The sequence below is a fragment of the Macaca fascicularis genome, chromosome 5 (assembly GCF_037993035.2).
Source record: "Macaca fascicularis isolate 582-1 chromosome 5, T2T-MFA8v1.1".
Lineage (NCBI taxonomy): Eukaryota > Metazoa > Chordata > Mammalia > Primates > Cercopithecidae > Macaca > Macaca fascicularis.
The window spans coordinates 47,122,340-47,142,472 of record NC_088379.1 but is presented as its reverse complement, the minus strand read 5'-3'; the positions used below and the strand labels follow the sequence as shown (position 1 = coordinate 47,142,472).

Here is a 20,133-nt window from a genome sequence, read left to right as displayed (position 1 = left end):
GCAGCTGGTACACAATTCTCCTAATTACACCCATCCTCTTTATTCAGGGTGCCTTCTACTGTCTCATCTACTGTATGGGGAACATCACCCTTGGTCAGCGACAGGAGAAAAACAATTTTTCCTGTTCATCTCATTCAACCATTTTAGTGGTTAGGATAAACGAGGTTCTAAGAGGAGCTAGTAGTAACCATGGCTTCCACCTGGCTGCCCCAGGAAGCAGGGCAGGCATGAAAGGACATTGTCAGTCATTGGAGTGATGGCATTAAGACACACATCAACACCCCAACTTCCAGGGTGTGAGACAGGACTAACTCTGTCTCAGGGGTCATCACACTGGTGTTGTCTGGGCCCTCACTTGATTGTCAGCATGTCCTCAAATGTCACTGAACTCAACCTTTAGATACTCAGGGTTCATGGCCATGAGAGTTTGTAGAACATATTAACGTAACAGTGTAGAGGTGCCTTTTTATTTTTACTTAATAGACACTCATCGAACATTATACTGGACTGGCTCCTAGGAAAGGAGGGAAAAGTGCAAGTGCTCAAATAAGCTTGTAACAAAAACTGAGGAAGACAGTTATTATACTATGCTGCTGTGAAGCACCTTTGTTATTTTACTGCTTTGGAGTAATTTGCCCACTACAGTTTAGTAATGAAGAAAAGATACAACAGTGCTCTTAAGTACTAACTCAATGTAAATACATTATATTTTTGATGATCCATTTTAGAATGGAAAAATCAGGGTATTGAAAATGGCCCTGTGGTGATTGCTTAGACAGTTGTCATGGGAAAGAGGGAGCAGACAGCTCCCTTGGCGTTTCGCTGAGACCACCTTCCTTTCTGCCTCATGGCCTCACGTCATCCTGCTGAGGTGGGTGGTGGTAAAGGAATCCCTCCCTTCTCTACAGGAGGACTGGGTTTGATTTCCCAGGCCCAATAAAAGTGTTGTAGGAGGCAGCATGATGTGGGTGTGGGGCACAGGATTTGAAGCCTGAAAGGTCTGGGTTGGAGCTCATCTCTGCCATTAAGACCAGTATAACCTGATGAAGTTATCTAACCTCTCTGGATAGCTTTCTCATAAGTAAAGTGGGACTAATTCTGTCCATGAAGATTAACTAAGTTAATGTATTTAGAAGCCTGTATCTTTCACATATCTATATATGATATCTGGCACATACATAGACATTCAATGAATAGTAATTACACCAATATTAAAATCTATCAGTTTAGTGCTTATTATGTTTCGGGCTCTCTGCAAAACGCTTTCTAATAACTCATTTAAATATCATAATCAACCCATATGGTGGTGTGTTTATTTTCCCTAAACAGATCAAGAATACAGGAGGTTAAGTAATTTTCCCCAAATCAGCCAGCATGAAGGTGGTAGATTGAGGATATGAAATCGGGCAGTCTGGCAGCAATGATTAATATAAATACATTTCTACCTCTCTCCAATGTCATCTGGAGGTTTATCAAAAACTAGCACCTCTTGGCACATGTTCAAGATCATCTCTTGGCAATTGCTAAAGGAGGGGAAGGCAGATGATTCCTTGACAGAGAGCTGAAGGCCCACAGACACAGGCACGGGCATGTTCTTATCATGATGCCTAATAGGAACCAGGTCTTGCCAACTTCTTTAGTAGTGGGATTTCAGTGGTGTGGGTGTACTAAATGCATACCAGATATTCTCTAACACAGCTTCAGGTAGAAAACAAAACAAACAAAACCTACTTTTTACTATATCAGAAGCAAATGTTTCTACTTAAACGTCTATTATATGACATATATTATTTTCCTTAATCATATCAACAGGACATAATGAAGTGTGAGTTTGTCTGTGACAATCTATAAGCCAATACTGAAGCCAAATATGTTGGTTTCAAGCCCAATATTACAAAGAGGACCAAAAGAACAAACCAGATCCGTTGTGCCTTTAGCTGTAGTCTCACTTTCATTTTTAATTGCTTGCTTTTCACCTTTTGTTTTGCATTTAATGGAGTGCCTACCTGACTCACTAAGCCTAAATCAAAACCTACATCTCAGGAAGGCATTTTTTATTCCTCTCCACCTGGATGTCATCACTCATTCCTTTGAACTCCTCTTTCTAGCCTTTAGATTTTGCTTTCATGTGAAGTTATTCTTGTTACCCAAGCTGACTTTAGGCTGCTCTGGGACAAAAATAATGCTTGTTTGTTTGTTTATACACTAGCACAGAACTTTTCAAAGAGTAGATGCTAAATAATTATTTTATTAAATGTCTGATCTGGAAGTGAAAATGTGCTGACATTGTAAACACGTTCCATTTTAATCACCCTCTGACATCATAGTTCCACTTCAATAGGCGAGCATCTTATTTATTTTATATAAGGAGAGATCAAGAATGAAATACCTTATGTGTATGAAATATGTGAAAACAAATTTGTGAAAACAGTTTGTGAAACGTTTCCAGGAAATTTTTCTTTTTTGTCTAAGCATTATATACATGTAACAAATAAATTTTGCTTTAAAAAATTCAATTCGGCTCTTAGGCAGAAAAAGTTATTCAGCTCTTTGCAAGTTCTATGCTTATGATTTTGGCTTAGGGTATTGGAAAGTTACAAATTCAAAGGTCATCACTTACACAAAAGTGTACAGCACAATCAAAATTTTAATCTTTTTCTTCTTCTTCTTCTTTTTTTTTTTTTTAAGATGGAGTTTCACTCTGTCTCCCAGGTTGGAGTGCAGTGGTGTGATCTCAGCTTATTGCAACCTCCACCTCCTGGGTTCAAGCTATTCTCCTGCCTCAGCCTCTGGAGTAGCTGGGATTACAGGTTTCCACCACCAAACCTGGCTAATTTTTGTATTTTGAGTAGAGACAGGGTTTCACCATGTTGACCAGTTTGGTCTGGAACTCCTGACCTCAAGTCATCTCCCCGCCTCAGCCTCCCAAAGTGCTACGATTACAGGCTTGAGCCAGCGTGCCAGGCCCAATTTCTCTTTCATAGCAATAATATTCACGAATGTTCCTAAGAAGCAGGGTGGCCTAGTAATTATAGAGTTGGAGTCTTGTTACCAGGCTGCTTGGATTCAAATCCAGTCTCTGTCAATGAACAAGTTATTTAACTTGTGTTTCAGTTTCAACATCTCCAAAACAGATATAATAAATAATATAAACTCTTAGGTATTTTGTAAAGATTAAATGAGCTAATATGTGGAAAATGTTTAGAAGAAGATTGAGAAACATTAGTCCTATGTTCTTCAACAATACCAAGTAGGAAGACCATAGATATGCTTCTAATTTTGAAAGTCTGTAGATCAAGGAGTATTTGTAACCTTCCAAAATGAATTCACATATTTCCTTTTTTTTTTTTTTTCCCATGGTATCAGCTCTTCTTTTTCGAGGCAGTGCAGAATATACCTTTGTTTTCAGATGTAGCAAATATTGCTATTTCTAATGCCATAGCATTTTATTGTTAACTATATTTGGGGGAAAAACTGAATATAATTCAACTGGAATCCTTAAATATCATGAATGAAAATCCCTATATATATGAAATAAAATACAGGCTATTAATGAAATATTCATTATAAATAATTTTAAGTGGTCCTATTTTGTATTCAACTATGCCAAATTTAAAAGTCTTGAGAACTATTAAGAAGTGTAGTAGGCCGGGCGCGGTGGCTCAAGCCTGTAATCCCGGCACTTTGGGAGGCCGAGGCGGGCGGATCACAAGGTCAGGAGATCGAGACCACAGTGAAACCCCGTCTCTACTAAAAATACAAAAAATTAGCCGGGCGAGGTGGCGGGCGCCTGTAGTCCCAGCTACTCAGGAGGCTGAGGCAGGAGAATGGCGGGAACCCGGGAGGCGGAGCTTGCAGTGAGCCGAGATCGCGCCACTGCACTCCAGCCTGGGCAACAGCGTGAGACTCCGTCTCAAAAAAAAAAAAAAAAAAAGAAGTGTAGTAAGGGACCCCAAATTGTGTTATACTTAATGTATTCATTCACAAAGCCAGATTCTTGAAAATAGATATTTTAGAATATGTTTGTAGTATTGTGTGTGGGGGGGATTTTATTCCATTTTGGGTAGTTTCCACAGTCATAAGTTCAGCTGAAATTAGAATGAGGTCAGTTTTGAGGTAATTAGTTCTGATACTTTTTAAAAGCTTTATGATATATTTTTGTAAGTGCAGAAAATGCCTGAAAAAGGTCTTCTAATTTTCTGGGGGAAAAAATACAATTTCTTCCCAAGCTACTCTACCTTTTTAATGATCAGAGTTTAAGATGTTTATTTGAAAGTTCTATTTTTACAGCGGAAAGCACAATTCCTTCACAGGCTGACAAGGTCAGCTTTGTTGAAACTTTCCAAGTTGGTTAATCTGGGTTTAGCTTTATTGTATCCTCAGGATAGCATGGACACACATTACGGCCCTGAAATGCCAGTTACTAACTCCCATTGCTACTCATTGCAGGGCGACAGCGGTGGGCCTCTTGTTTGTGAGAAGCCTGGAGGACAGTGGACATTATTTGGATTAACTTCATGGGGCTCCGTCTGCTTTTCCAAAGTCCTGGGGCCTGGCGTTTATAGTAATGTGTCATATTTCGTCGAATGGATTAAAAGACAGATTTACATCCAGACTTTTCTCCTAAACTAATTATAAGGATGATCAGAGACTTTTGCCAGCTACACTAAAAGAAAATGACCTTCTTGACTGTGAAGAGCTTCCTGCAGAGAGCTGTACAGAAGCACTTTTCACGGGCAGAAATGCTCAACCGTGCACTGCAAATTTGCATGTTTGTTTTGGACTAATTTTATTCAACTTATTTTTTGACCTTCATTTTTCTCTTATTTCAAGTTCAATGAAAGACTTTACAAAAGCAAAGCCAAGCAGACTTTGTTCTTTTGCCAGGCCTAAGCATGACTGCAGCACAAAATTATCAACTCTGGAGAGATTGAAAATCATGCAGGTGCTACAGTAACAGGTTATGGAATGTTCTCTTTTATCCTATCACAAAAAAAGACATAGAGATTTAGGCTGACTATCTCTGCTAGTTTTTGTTTCTCAAGCTCAGTGCATAGTGGTAAATTTCAGTGTTAACATTGGAGACTTGCTTTTGATTTATTAAAAGCCAAGATAATTTACACATTTGAAGTATTTACTATTACCCTTCTAATGTTTGCATCATTCTGAGAACTGATGAAAGACAGCAATAAAAGACCAGTATCATCCATTTAGGTAGCAAGACATATTGAATGCAGAGTTATTTAGATATCAATATTAACACTTGACTTTATAGGACCCCATTCTGGATGTATATCAAGATTCGAAGTCTCTATAGAACTTTCCTCATAGCTGGGTTTGTTCAGGATATATCAGTTGGCTGATTGAGATTGCAACAACTAGATCAATATTTATGGACAATATTTTGTTTTACTTATGTGGCAAAGAACTGGATATTAAACTTTGCAAAGGAGAATTTAGACAAGAGATGCAATTTTTTAAAAAGAAAATTAATTTGCATCCCTCACTTAATTAAATTTACTTTTCAGTTTTCTTGTGTTCATCCATACCAACAAAGTCATAAAAAGCATATTTTAGAGCACAGAAAAACTTTGCATGCAGTAAAACATTTTGTAACTTTCCTCAAAAGATGTTTAATGTCTGGTTTCTTCTTGGTAATTAAAATTTTAGAAATGACTTTTAGCTCTAGGCCACTTTACACAACTCAATTTCTGAAGCAATTAGTGGTAAAAAGTATTTTTCCCCACTAAAAAGCTTTAAAACACAAATCTTCGTATATACTTAATTTAATTAGGCATCCATTTTGCCTTTTAAACAACTAGGATTCCCTACTAACCTCCACCAGCAACCTGGACTGCCTCAGCATTCCAAATAGATACTACGTGCAATTTTATACATGTCTTTTTGTATCTTTTCTAGCGTAAACATATTTGAAATTCAAAAAGTTGTTTTAGCAATTTCTATATTATTCATTTCCTGTCCTGCAGTTTGTATAAACCTAAGGAGAGTGTGAAATCTAGCAACTGAATTGTGGTCACAATTTTGTGAAAGTTCAAGAACATTTGTCAGTTTTGTTATAGTTGTAGGTACATATTTAATGTATCAACTTTTAGCCTTGCTCAACTTAGGCTCAGTGAAATACACATATTATACTTATTTTAAATAATTCTTAATACAAATAAAATGGTCTAATCACCTTTTTTTTATGGATATGGGTGGCAAGTTCTAAGAAATTGTTTCTGTCTCTCTAACAGCATGCTGGCAGCCTGTTTACCAATCACAGTTCACCTCCCTTATATCTCACTCTCACAGGTTCATGCTCTTTCATTTTAGAGGATCAGTGGCTCCTTGACTGGTCTGAAATTAGAGGTTGCTAATAGTCTCACAGTACCCATTGAGTGTCCAGTGGGAACTTTAGTCCTGGTAAGGGCACACAGATCTTTAATGTCTAGAGTACATTTTGGGAACCCAATACAATTATTTTATAAATCTTTTGTATAAGATTATATCCCAAAATGTATACTATTAATCAATTTTCTTATCTACTGACAGCAATGATATGATACTTGGCCCCCCCCAAATTTGGTGAAGTACACTGGACACCAGATCGCATCAGCTTGGGTAACTTTATGTAAAAGAGTTATTGACTTGTAAACGTGACCCTTTAAAAGCTTCATACAGATCCCAGCCTCTTTAGGTTAAGGTCTAAATGTGTTTTAGAATTCAAAATTTTCCAAATTTTAAAAGGAAATACAGTTTAGCACTCAGTAATGAAATAATATATTTGTAGCAAAGTATATGAATGATTACATTAGGTACATAAATAGCTTTACATTTGTTCAGGGCATAGAATTTAGGCCTAATTTATAAAAATATTTCAGTTTTCAGAGGTTTGGAGGTTTTGGAATTGTGGATACAAGATTGTGACCCTATCACATTAGCACTCAGTATTTTCCTCTATTCATATGTACAGATAATTCAATTCTGAAAATTGATCTTTTTCCTTAGTGTTTTTGGCTCATTCTTTGTCCTTAGATGCTAACCTTTTTATTTACAAGTGAACATACCTCTAAATTATTGTTTATCAGGAGACGACGATCTCAGGGAATGAATGCCAACTGCTGCGAGGATAATAAATGATATGACATCAGTGATTTTCCATATAAGGCAAAAGCAATATTCTGGTAAAAGGCATGCTTTGTGACTTTCCTTCTAAGTTCTGGTACTAATTACAGTTGGATTTGGCAAATGTTTATAAGAGTGATGATGATTTTTCAGTATACATTATTTATGAAATAGTTTATTTATAAAAATAGTCATAAGAAAGCAGAAAGCAACTTCCATTAACTATGTGAGATTTTGAAAGTTCTAGAAATCAGCTTATGTAAAAGACTATTTGCAAGAAAAACAGAAGGCTACAAAAATGTTAGACCAAAATAGTAGGCAGAAGGTAGAAAACTAAACCCTGAGAATAACAGTCATTAAGAAGACCTTGATGTAGACGTTGCATATGAGCATGGAGATTCAGGAAGGAAATTCTGGATGATTGGTGGCTGACAACTTTCAAATATAATAAATAGAGAAAGGATTTCAAAAGAACTTCAACAGGAATATATGATTTTATAGTAGCACCTGGCCTTACTTAGCATAAAGTAGTTTGTTTGTTACAACTAAAGCCAGCATACATGATTTGCAATAGCAGTAAACTTGCTATAGACATTCCTGTCCTCAAATGTATTTTAAAACCAAATTTTTCTAAGAACCTCATAGAAACCTCCAGAGAACAACCTGTATTAGTTTCAGTTTATATCTCATATTTTAGAGGCTCCAAAACCTGAAAAGTCTCAGGGTATTTTAAAAACTATGAACCTTCAAGTGGCCTCTGGAAGGTTGTTTTGAAATTGATTGTATCACTTCAATCAGGCTATTGTCAGTTTTAAAATACAGGAAATTGCCCAATGGGCTGTTTGTCTGCCTGATCTATGGCTTCAGTTTCCTAACTGACAACATCTATACAGAATCAGATCTCATAAAAGGTGTTCTCTTGATTGGAACCTGAGAGAGGAATGCATTCCTGGTCCCTGATGAAACCCTAGAATCCCTCTTTCCCCTTTCCAATGAAGGCTCCACCTCAGGAAAACACTGAAATGAGCAGAGAGATATGCCTGCATCTTCAGTCAGAAGACCTAAAGCATCTTCCCACAGAAAATAAAAAGCTATTCATAGACACTAATTGTATTTTAAGCAGTATAATTATACCCTATTTTAGGTACCTTGTTGTTTAAAAGGCTCTTGGGATTTTTACCTGTAAATTAACCATCTACGTGTTTTCCGTATTTCCTCTGAGTCCTAACCAATTCATTAAAAACTACTTTTTTCTTAATAAAAAAATTCAGATTGGAGCCTGACCATTTAAAGCATTTCTCTAGAATATAAGATCTCCTAGTAAAATAAATATATCTCAAATGACTCCCCTTGAAAATATTTGAATTTCTAAGAGAATGAAAATGCTTTTACAAAATCCAAAAAGTTTTACAAAAGCATTGGGTTCTGAATTAAATATTTCACTTCCTTAAACTCTGTCTAGGTCAAACTCTAGCCCTCTATTACAAATGTATATACAAACATACAATAATGGTCATCATGTCAGCTCTTCCAAGCCTAGTAAAATGCTCATGTCCCTTATGGAAAAACTAGTCATTCTTGCTTGGAGAGATATCTCTTCAAAATCCCTCTTCCAACCTTGAAAGAATACTTGCAACTCCAGGGAGGGTGTCTAGCTTTCTTAATCTTTGCAGGGTCTAGCCATCTCAAAGGCCTTAGTTTCAGAGTAGCCTTGATCTAACGCAGTTTCACACAGAGATAAGTTTCCTTGCTCAATAGCACAGGAAGTTGCTGACTTCATTGCAAATACAGTAGAAGGGCCAGGCTGGGGTCTTCTTCCTGACTTGTCAGCTGATTGGTTAGCATAGTTTGATGTCACTTGATTCATCTTTCCAGCCCCTCTCCACTTCTTGAGAGCTTCAGTCCTCTCCTCTGGAGTTAGTCTGTCAAAGTGCTTAGCTCTCAGAATTGGAGATGGAAACAGGGATCCCTGAAGAACTCTGTATACAAACCTAGGTGACAAGAAACATCATTAGAATTAAATTCACCTCAAATGCATTATGGAAAACCCCCTGAATACTAACCAATTAAAAAAGTAAAAGGGTCTGGTGGCCACTTGGCTCCTGAAATAAAGGGGGAGGGTAACTGAACTCTAATATAAAATGGAGATAAAACAATATTAAATAAATTAATATTTGTAAAGCACTTAGAAAACAGTAATTGTCATGTAAGTGTTTATTAAAAAACAAAAATAAATAACATCTATAAAAGTAGAGATATAAATAGTTTCTACATAGGCTTAATGTTAGGTTAAATGAGACAATACATACAAAGCAGGCAGAGTGTTGACACACAGTAAGTGTTAAAAATGCTATTTGTATCAGTTTTCTATGGCTATTGTAACAAAGTACCACAAACGTGTCCCTTCCTAGACTAAACTGGCAGTGTTTCTTCTGGTATAATGTTCTCAAAAGTCTTGTGACTCTCCTATGTATGTCACTGGGATTTATGCCACTAGATAAGAGGTACCACCACAGATCTTTCCTGTATAACCTCATTTCTTTTTCTGGTTACTACTACAATGGTTGAGGAGATCTAGGAATCACATAACTAATCTCTTCAGCACTAGCAGAAAGGTTGTCCAGCTATGCTCTCAAACTTCTCTCCAGAGCATACTCCTAACAGTCAATCTCCTAACTTTAGCAACTTTTGCAATCTGGATAGCCTGAGAATTTCCTAAACCAAGTTCCTTGTGGCTTAGCAGTTTTCCCTTCAGTATCTTTCCTCTCACATTGTACTATAAGCAGTAAATCAGGACACACCTTCAATACTTTGCTTAGAAACCTCCTCAGTCAAATATCCAACTTCACTGCTTACAAATTCTGCTTTCTATATTACTGTAGAACACAAGTTAGCTAATTTTCCTGCCAGTATTTGAAAGATCCACTTCCCTCAAATTCCCAAAGCATGTTCCTCATTTTCTTCTGAGTCCTCATCAGTGTACTTGAAAATTCATATTTCTAGCAACTTTCTGTGTATGATGATATATGTATTCTCTACATCTGATGATACAGGCTTTCTCTGACTTCTTCATTTTCTTCTGAAACCTCACCAGCAGTAACTTAATTTTTCAGTAATGCAGGATTGTTTTCATATTATAAAAGCAATTAATGTAATTTACTACACTAACAGTATAAAAAAAGAAAATCTTATCTCAATTAATACAAACATTTATATTTTTTTAAATGTGAAAATAAGGAATAGAATGGAACTTCTTTAATCTGGTTAATGATATAGTCATAAAATTCTATATAAAACATCATAATTAATAGGGAAATATGGAAACCTTTCCTTCTGGGATCAGAAACAAGACAAGTTTCCCCAGCCAGGTCAATAAGAAAAATCAAGTGCTTACATATTGGAAAGAAAGAAACACAATGGTCATTATTTGCTAATGGCATTACTGTATATGTAGAAAATCTAAAATAAAATATTGGAACTAATAAGTAAATGTAGCTATCAAGATCACTGATTACAACTTTAATGTCCATATTTCTACCAAGAGCCTGGGTAAGGAAGTCTAACAGGATTTTTCTATTATGTGCCTCAAAATTCTCCCCACCTCTGCCCATTATCCAATTTCAAAGCCACTTCCATAGTTTTCTGCATTTGTTATAGCAGAAACCTATTCTGGGTACCAAATCTGTATTAGTTTCCTATGACTGCTATCACATTATTACAAACTTGGTAGCTTAGAATTACAAAAATCATTCTCTCAATGTTTTCAAGGCAAAAAATATGAAATTAGCTTCACTGGGCCAAAATCAAGGTATTGGAAAGGGCGTGCTCCCTCTGGACCCTCTAGAAGAGCATCTATTCCTTGCCTCCTCCAGCTTCTGGTGGCTGATGGCATTTCTTGGTTTGTGGCTAAGGAATCCATGATCCCATAGGCATAGTGCCTTCTCCTCTTCTGTGTCAAATCTCCCTCTGCCTCTTTTCTTATAAGGACACTTGTGGTTACATTTAGGATCCACCTGGATAATTCAGAGTAATCTCTTTGTCTCAAGATCCATAATGTAATCATTTATGCAAAGTTCTTTTCTTGCCACATAAGATTAAATTTACAGGTTACAGAGATTAGGACATGGAAATCTTTTAGGGAGTCATTTTTTAAGTATACCACAAAAATACTAGAACTATACTGTTAAAGGCCCAGAATTTTTAAAGCCAAAACCTTAAAGTAATTGTTTTTTCAGAAATTCTATAAGTTCATCTTGTCAGTTTTTAATCTGGAAGCTGGCAATAGCAATGAGCACTACAGAAGTATCTTAGTTTCACAGTGATATTGTTATATATAAGTACCACTGAGTAACTCAGATGGGTTTTCTTATGCATTTCTAGAAGAGACATTCATCAGCAACAAAGGATTGTGTCCGTTGTGCCGTATGATACAGTTACAGATTAGAGCGGGCAAACTCTTTCTGTAAAGGGTTGGATAGTAATATTTTAGGCATTGCAAGCCAGACAAATTTTGTTGGAACTATTCAGTTCTGCTGTTGTATTGCAAAAGAAGCCATAGATCATATGTAAATGAGTATGGTTTTATTTACAAAATCAGACAGTAGGCCAAATTTGGCCTGTTTGCCACAGTTTGTTGACGCTGTTATAGAATAACATGAACTCACCACTATGACTCTCATTTATGTTTAAAAAAGGAGAACAACTATTTGTTGTAATCTTTTCAGCTAAACAGATGTTGTGAAACTGCAGAGACAATGAGTTCTGAGTTCCAAGAATCTATCTATATATTAAAAACCCATGTATTCTTCTTAGTCATTTCCATCCCATACAATATTATAAATCAGATTAAACTAGAATTGGGGGAATAACTGAACTCAGATAAGGGAGGAAAGTTGAAAAGTGTTCAGTGTTTACAGACTGTAGTAGAGATTGCTACTTGTCCCTCAATACCCATTCTCCCTTTCTTCCTTTTAGAAACTCCAAGATTTTAGCCACTTAGTTACAATGTACATATGTAGGTTCATGCCACTACAAGAAAAACAAACAAACAAACAAAAATACAAAAACAAAGCTGCTTGCCCTCTACTTTCCCATTCCTGTATACAGGGGCAAGCAGGGTTGGGGATCAGCTGAGGAGTCATCTTCAGTCATGCAGATGAGGGCTGCTATTGTTGGAATTCCCTCCAAAACTCATGTTGAAATTTAGCGGCTGTTTTTACAATATTAAGAGATAGGACCTTTAAGAGGTGATAAGGCAGAGCCCTCATGAGTGAGATTAATGCCATTATAAAAGGGCGAGTTTGATCCCCTTTTGCCTCTTTGCCCTTCCACCATCTGAAGGTGCAGTGTTCAAGGTGCCATCTTGGAATCGGAATCATCAAATCTTCTGGTGGCCTGACGTTAGACTTTTCAGCCTCCAAAACTGTGAACCAATAAATTTCTGTTTATAAGTTACCTGTGGTATTCCACTGTGGCAGCACAAAATGGACCCAGACAAGGGGCTGACCATTGGGAGATAGCAAAGTAAAAAGATAGAGGAAAGGATCTAGGTCCTTAGATAATTCTGTGAAGCAAAGCTACCCTATCCCTGTAAACTGTCAACCAGATAAACTTTTTCATAAGAGATAAATCAATCTCTCGGTTTGCTTAAGCCACTTATGTTCTCTGATAAAACAGTTAAAACCAATATTTTAACTAGGACACAAATTGACTTTCTCACTACTAAACAGGATGGCCTGCCAACCATTCTTAGTAGTTACTTGAAGGATTCCTAGCCTATGATTCCATTTATTCTCTCAATGATAAAATAAATACCATACCTGGGCAGAAGAGCAATGCACGTTGTGAGGATACAAACTAAATAGAATACTGGATCCAGCATGTGCTCCTGCATAATCCAGTAGGGGTTGGATGGTGGGTTGCAAGTTACACACATGGCTCCAAAAACTATGGCAAATAAAAAATAAGACAAGATGCTACCAGTGATGACCAGCATGTGAATCCAAGTCTGTAAGACAAGACGAACAGAGGAAATGAATGCTCTCTCACTGATACGGTATTGCCACCTGGACAAATCTGCTCCATTAAAGAGACAACACATCTAAGCACTGGATGAATGGTGTAACAAACCTTAGCAAACAAAATATAAGATATCAGAGAGATGGGAGTATCTTTTGTGAATGAGTTACCTCACTGTTTGAATTCTGTAAAACTAACTCAAAAGGGAATTCTGTTGACTAGTTTATTCTATACTATCCATGCACCAAGAGGTGTCTGGATTTTCTCCTTAATTTTTTTCATATAGTTACTCATTGGTCTGTTTCCTTGTTAATGTAATACCTTAACCCAGTAAACCTCAAACTTAAGCCATTCAAATAGGTGTTAAACAGTACTGTTGCTCATGAATACTGTCATTCTGCTCCCTGAGTAAGCATTCAGATGGATGATATTTCCACACTCCCTTGAAATTAAGCATGGCCATATGTCTTGCTTTGACTAATAAAATGTGATTACAAGGGGTATGTAAAACTTTCAGGTTAGAAGCATGTAAGAGCTGGTCTGCAGTTTTCCATGCTGTCTCCTTCCTTCCATACTGACCAAGAAGTTCTCTCAGAGGACAGTTGCTTCTAGAGCTGTCTGGACTATCAGCCAACTTTATATGAGCAAGAAATAAATGTCTGCGTGTCATACCACAGCCTAGCTACTTTCATATTCATGTATATCTTGCAATATGATTTTTCTTAACATTGGCTCACTAATTAAGTAACTTTATCTAGAAAGAAAAGTACAATGAGATATCATCCCACAGACACTGGTTAGGATGTGGAGACAAGGGAACCCCTGTGCATTGTTGATGGGAATGTAAATTAGTACAACCACTATGGAGAACAGTTTGGAGGTTCCTCAAAAAAACTAAAAATTGAGCTACTGTATGATCCAGCAATCCCACTGCTGGTTGTACACCCAAAAGAAAGGAAATCAGTATATCAAAGAGATATCTGCACTCCTATGTTTGCTGCAGCACTGTTTATAATAGCCAAGATTTGGAAGCAACCTAAGTGTTCATCAACAGATGAATGGATACAGAAACTGTGGTATATCTTCATGATGGAGTACTATTCAGCCGTAAAAAAGAATGAGATTCTATCACTTACAACAACATGGATGGAACTAGAGGTCATTACGTTAAATGAAATAAGGCAGGCACAGAAAGACAAATACTGCATGTTCTCACTTATTTGTGGGATCTAAAAACCAAATCAATTGAGCTCAGGGACATAGAGAGTAGAAGGATGGTTATCAGAGCCTGGGAAGGGTAGTGGAGGTATCAGGGGAGGTGGGGATGGTTAATGGGTACAAAAGAAAAATAGAAAGGATGACTAAGACCCACTATTTGATAGCATAATGGGATGACTATAGTCAATAATAATTGTATATTTTAAAATAAAGGATCTATTTGGATTGTTTGTAACTCAAAGGATAAATTCTTGAAGGGATGGATATCCCATTCTCCATGATGTGCTTATTTCACATCATGTGCTTATTGCATCCCTGTATCAAAATATCTCATGTACATCATAAATATATACAGCTACTATGCACCTGCAAAAATTTTAGAAATAAAAAAAGAAATTTAAATTAAAAAATGAAGAAAAGTGTATGCCTACTTTAAATGTATGAGGTCGGTGCAAAAATAATTGTGTTTTTTTGGCACCAACTTCATAATATTAACATTCTCTGTTATAAAAGAGCTGAGTCTGGGGTTTGATTAATCTTTATTATAAAGAGAAATTAGCAAGAATTACTGTGATAAAACATAATAGCATCAAATGAGATATCTCTTTGATATAATAAGAAGTATGTAGTATTTAGTGTTATTTAGTGCAGTATGCAGTATTACCTAAAATCATGGTGTGTACTATTGCTAGCACATATCATGCTTTTTAGGAAAACACTGCTTTTATTAATCTCTTTAATTTTCTAGGGCTATAATTTTCAAATAAGTTAGATTTTCTTCTTTTCTCTCCTAATCTTGCAAGGTATTTCCCCATGGCAGATATCTTCACAAGAGTCACACAGACTGCTTATTTTTTAATAAAATGTACAAACAACTAGAAAAATGTTAGCTAACTCCTGGATTAAGATCTTTATGCTGCTAAAACAGTAATTCCTTTTTTTTTTTCTTTCTCAAATGTCTTTCCTTCTATTTGAGCCATATTGCTCCAATTTTTTATCTCTTACAACATGCTTTGGCCAGGCGCAGTGGCTCACGCCTGTAATCTCAGCACTTTGGGAGGCTGAGACGGGTGGATCACGAGGTCAGGCGATCGAGACCATCCTGGCTAACATGGTGAAACCCCATCTCTACTAAAAATGCAAAAACAAAATTAGCCAGGCGTGGGAGCGGGCACCTGTAGTCCCAGCTACTCGGGAGTCTGAGGCAGGAGAATAGCATGAACCCAGGAGGTGGAGCTTGCAGTGAGCCGAGATCACACCACTGCACTCCAGCCTGGGCGATAGAGCAAGACTCCCTCTCAACAACAACAACAACAACAACAACAACAAAAACATGCTTTTGGCAAGTGAGATAGAGACTTCATAGAGTTTATACATTTAAGTGAATTGATACAAAGAAGTGAAAGTCAAAGAATACTGGGTAAAAACCAACAAGGGAAGTGGGAGGTGGCAATGAGATGGTGAATAAGAGCATGAAGGGAAAGAGTTTGATACTTTCAGAATGGCTGACTTTTATTGACAAGAGATCTGCAGGGCCAGGATTTCTAGCCATGCATCCTCCAGCATAAGAAACAATTCTTGAATGATGCATCCTTTCAACAGCAGTCTCTGTTTATCTTTGACTCTAGCTTTCACTCCCCTTCTTGGTGAGGACCCAACATTGTGTGCAGCCTCGGCAAAATATTCCTCCCATAGTCAAAGCCTGTGACTGAAGCTAGGGAAATAGGATTCTATCACAATATAATAGACTTGGAGCACAATGGGGCAAGAGCAGAAAGAAAATGAATGGAGCCAGTTCAGACCAGAGGACCATCCTGACAAGTCTGTCCATTAGTTTTTGCTCTGTACATCTCCAGAGTCACTCTGGTTTCTCAGATATTTTTGCTTTTCTTTATTTTGTTCTATCATGGTTCTTCATTATATTTTTTAAATAATTTTTCTATTTCCTCAGGTTATTCAGATGATGTTGCTCATAATCAGTGAATCCAAACTGATACACTTTATGTGTTAAATCCTCTGGAACACTAATAAATGTCAGAACCTTTGGCATTTTCTCAGGTGGCCACCAAAAGTATCAATGCAATGGCTTAAAAATTGAATAGGTATAAAAAGAATCCCAAATATTTCAGTTCTAGAATTTCCTTTACTCTACCCATCTGGTATTTGCAGATATTAACCTTTTACTACATTTTAGCTTGTAAGATTTTGTTATAGATTATAAGCAAAGCAAATAATGTCCAAAATAATCAGCCCTACTTTAGAAATTGTTATAAATAATTTTGTAATATAACTGCATATATTTTAAACTATAACCTTATTCAGCTATTTCCTATTTAAAATTCATATATTATCAGGATGGTAAACATAACCCCAAAACTGAATATTTAATCATTTATTTATCCATTCAAATATTTTTTGAGCACCTGCTGTGTGCCAGTCTTGTCCTTAACACTGTATGCAGTGGTGAACAAAATAGGTATGAACCCTGCCCTCACAGAGAGCATAGTCTAATGTGGAAGATAAACATGAATAAGGTAATCACATTTTTTTTGTTGTTGTTTTTAGAGATAGGGTTTCTCTCTGTTTCCCAAGCTGGAGTTCAGTGGCATGATCATAGCTTACTGCAGAGCTCACTGTTGGGCTCAAGTGAGCCTCCTCCTCAGTCTCCCAAGTAGCTAAGACTGCTGGCATGTGCCATGACACACAGTTAGTTTTGTTATTTTTTGTGGAGACAGGGTCTCACTATGTTGCCTAGGCTGGTCTTGAATTCTTAGCTTCATGTGATCCTCCCTCCTCAGCCTCCCAAAGCTCTGGAATTGCAGGTGTGAGTTACTGCACTTGGCCTCAGATAATCACATAATTAAATAAATAATTATAAATTATGATTAGAGTTATGAGTAAAAGAAAGAGAATGGTATCAGAGAATGGGTGGTTAGGGAAAGGCTATGGGGGAAATTATATTTTTGATGAAATCTAAATAACATTTAAGTTGGGTAAAGTGCAGGGATGCAAGAGGGAATGAAAATTACCTCCATTAAAAGATAAATTAAGTGCCAAGATCCTGACGTGGTAATCAGTTCAATGTATTGAAGAAACTGAAAGAGGGATAAGATGGTTCCAGCCCATGAATATGTGGAAATGAGGTTGGAGAGAGAAGTACAGCATCACCGCACCATCTTAGGGCTTTCATATTTTATTCCAAGTACAATGGGAAACCACTGAAGGGTTTTACCCAAAGGGGAGCCAAAAAAAGATTTTTCTTTTTTTTTATTATGAGGAAGGCATAAAATCATCCCTAAAGTCACTGTACCAGGATTATGATACAACACCTTTTTTCCATTTTCACTGAAAGTAATCAGCTTGGTCTTGAAGAATGAAGGTTAAGTATCCCTCCAGTCTGTCTCACATCTCCATGAACCCTCCACCACTGATACTACCAAAGGGAGCAAGGCAGGTGTTTTCCACTTTCCCCAGCTACACATCAATCTCGGCATAATGGCATTCAGTGATCACCCAGAGTAGCTGTGATCACCCTTCTCCCATAGATTCATTACTCTTCTCATTACCACTTATCTTCAGGGTCACTGCTAATAGAAGACATATCCCCAAGCATAAAAGATTTTAGGCTACTTCAGAGGCGAGAAAACCACTCACCAAACTCTTGCTTTCAATGATCAGATGGAGGAGAATGATGAACAGAGCAGCTGTGTTCAGGGGGTTTCCAAATGCAAAGATGTCAATATCTGAGCCCTGGTAGGTCTAGAAAGAGAGGACATTAGATGATCCTGGATAGTTGTGCAACTTGGTGTGGGTAACATCACTTTATCTACAATTCAACCAAGGCTTGAGTCCCTTCTACAAGGTCCCTATGAACTGGCCATTTGAAATAAACTTGAACATTTTCACAAATAAGAGACTGACTCTCTCCCAGACAGGGCATCTAATCTTCAATTTTTTTGAACTGGAATTCCTCTTTATTCTGAATTATAATTGATCCTCCTGGAGCCTTTTACTCACACTGCTAGCTTTTTAAGGTATAGAGAAATTTGTTCTATTTAACAGAGCTACAAATCTTTGAGGCAGCTATTATGACTATCTTTCCGAGGAAAATATACCCTCCTTTCCTATATGTCTTCAAGTCCTTAAACTATTCCTCTAATGACACAATTTTCTCATGTTTCACCATCATCTTCATTCTCTTCTGAATATACTTCAGACTGCCTTGTTTATATTTCTCCTGAAGTGCAGTATAGCCAGAAAACTCTAGCAAGGCTAATTCAAATGATTTTATTTGAATAAAGAATAAAAATTATTAATTTAGAAATGATAATCTTTTTCATTCTTAACACTGTGCTTCTATTAACACCACCCATGATAGAGGTGTTTTCTTTAGGAGAGGGGTATATGTGGATGAGCAGCTATACAATGCTGCTTTGTGCTTGGTGTTAGCCTAAATTTTTTAAAATTAAAGCTTATACATTCTTTGCTTTGTTACATTTCTTCCATTCTTTACCTGTAAAACAGATTTTATAGTTTTAGAGACACTACTTATAGAATCTTAAATTTAATGCTCTGAATATCATTCGAGTAGAATTAGCCCAGCACTCACTAATAAAAGCTGTCATATTCTGGCATTTCCTCTCTGATTTTTTTTAGACAGGGTCTCAGTCTGTTATCTAGGCTGGAGTGCAGTGGCACGATCACAGTTCACTGAGTTCACTGCAGCCTAGACCTCCTGGGCTCAAGCGATCCTCCAACCTCAGCCTCCCAAATAGCTGGGGCCACAGGTCCACACCACTACACTCACCTAATTTTTAAATTTTTTGTAGAGAAGGTGGCCTCACTGTGTTGCACAGGATGGTTTCAAACTCCTCAACTCAAGCAATCCACCTGCCTTGGCCTCCCAAAATGCTGAGATTACAGGTGTGAGCCACTGTACCCAGCCTGTCTGATTTTTGACTAATCTAATTATATAGCCAGACATCCAATTTTGTTCAAGTCATTGATAAAAATTTTTAAGCAGTACAGGGTTAACAAGAGGCCTAAGAGGACTCAAACTAGGTATGTCTATCTAAATTTAATCCATTACCTAACATATATTTTTGGGAAGATTATACTTTAGTCAGTTTATAATCAACTTGATTATATGAGCAATCTGCCCTCCTTTATGCTGATATTGGTGGCATAGTACAAAGAAGCATCATTGATTCATTAATAACAAATATACTGAGTGAACAAAGACTCACAAAATAAGGCACAAAGAAGCAGACCAGGCTTTGATAAAAAGCATCCAATAAGGTGATCCAGAAGGTATGGGGTAAGTATGCCTAGAAATGAAGCAGATAACGGGGAGGGAGTAAGATTAACAAGGGTCCAAGAAAAGAAACAACACAAGCCAGTACTTACATTTATTTCTGTGAGAGAAAGCTTCATTTCTTCAGGTGGTGTTTTTCAACAGAGGTAAAGATAAGGGTAACTGAATGTGATGGGTTCACAAGTAAACATGATGAAAAAAATCCTTGAAGGAATGTTTATTCAACTCATGTTGCCTTTATTACAGGATAAATTTTAAATCTAGCTGAAATACAGCCAGTAGTACTAACTTCTCCTTTCCTACTGATCAGAAAGTACTGTTCCAAAACTTCTCCAACTCTATCCATTCCTCTTTCTCTAAATTACTCCTTTCATTCCAATTCACTATCAACTGTCTCTGAATGGCTGGATAGCCATCTAACCACCCTCTTTGCTTCCTCCCCTCTTCTCAATCCAATC

General features: G+C 37.0%; 2 protein-coding genes across 21 annotated transcripts in view; one reads left to right on the top strand and one right to left on the bottom strand.

The window, feature by feature from the left end:
* CORIN (corin, serine peptidase) overlaps positions 1 to 5,122 on the top strand; it is a 264,257-nt gene extending 259,135 nt beyond the window's left edge. For all 17 annotated transcript variants that reach the window (XR_012434810.1, XR_012434811.1, XM_045392336.3 and 14 more), the window contains one exon: positions 4,450 to 5,122. Coding sequence is in view for 15 of the 17 variants with exons in the window: in XM_045392336.3 (XP_045248271.2) it covers positions 4,450 to 4,632 (183 nt within the window). In the remaining 2 variants the exon portion in view is untranslated. The remainder of the gene's footprint in view (positions 1 to 4,449) is intronic.
* Positions 5,123 to 6,756: 1,634 nt separating this feature from the next.
* ATP10D (ATPase phospholipid transporting 10D (putative)) overlaps positions 6,757 to 20,133 on the bottom strand; it is a 279,019-nt gene continuing 265,642 nt past the window's right edge. For all 4 annotated transcript variants that reach the window (XM_065544966.2, XM_065544965.2, XM_015450328.4 and 1 more), the window contains 4 exons: positions 19,608 to 19,688; positions 18,016 to 18,120; positions 12,945 to 13,132; positions 6,757 to 9,116 (listed from right to left, as the gene is read on the bottom strand). In XM_065544966.2, the coding sequence (XP_065401038.1) occupies positions 8,786 to 9,116; positions 12,945 to 13,132; positions 18,016 to 18,120; positions 19,608 to 19,688 (705 nt within the window). In that variant the 3' untranslated portion in view covers positions 6,757 to 8,785. The remainder of the gene's footprint in view (positions 9,117 to 12,944; positions 13,133 to 18,015; positions 18,121 to 19,607; positions 19,689 to 20,133) is intronic.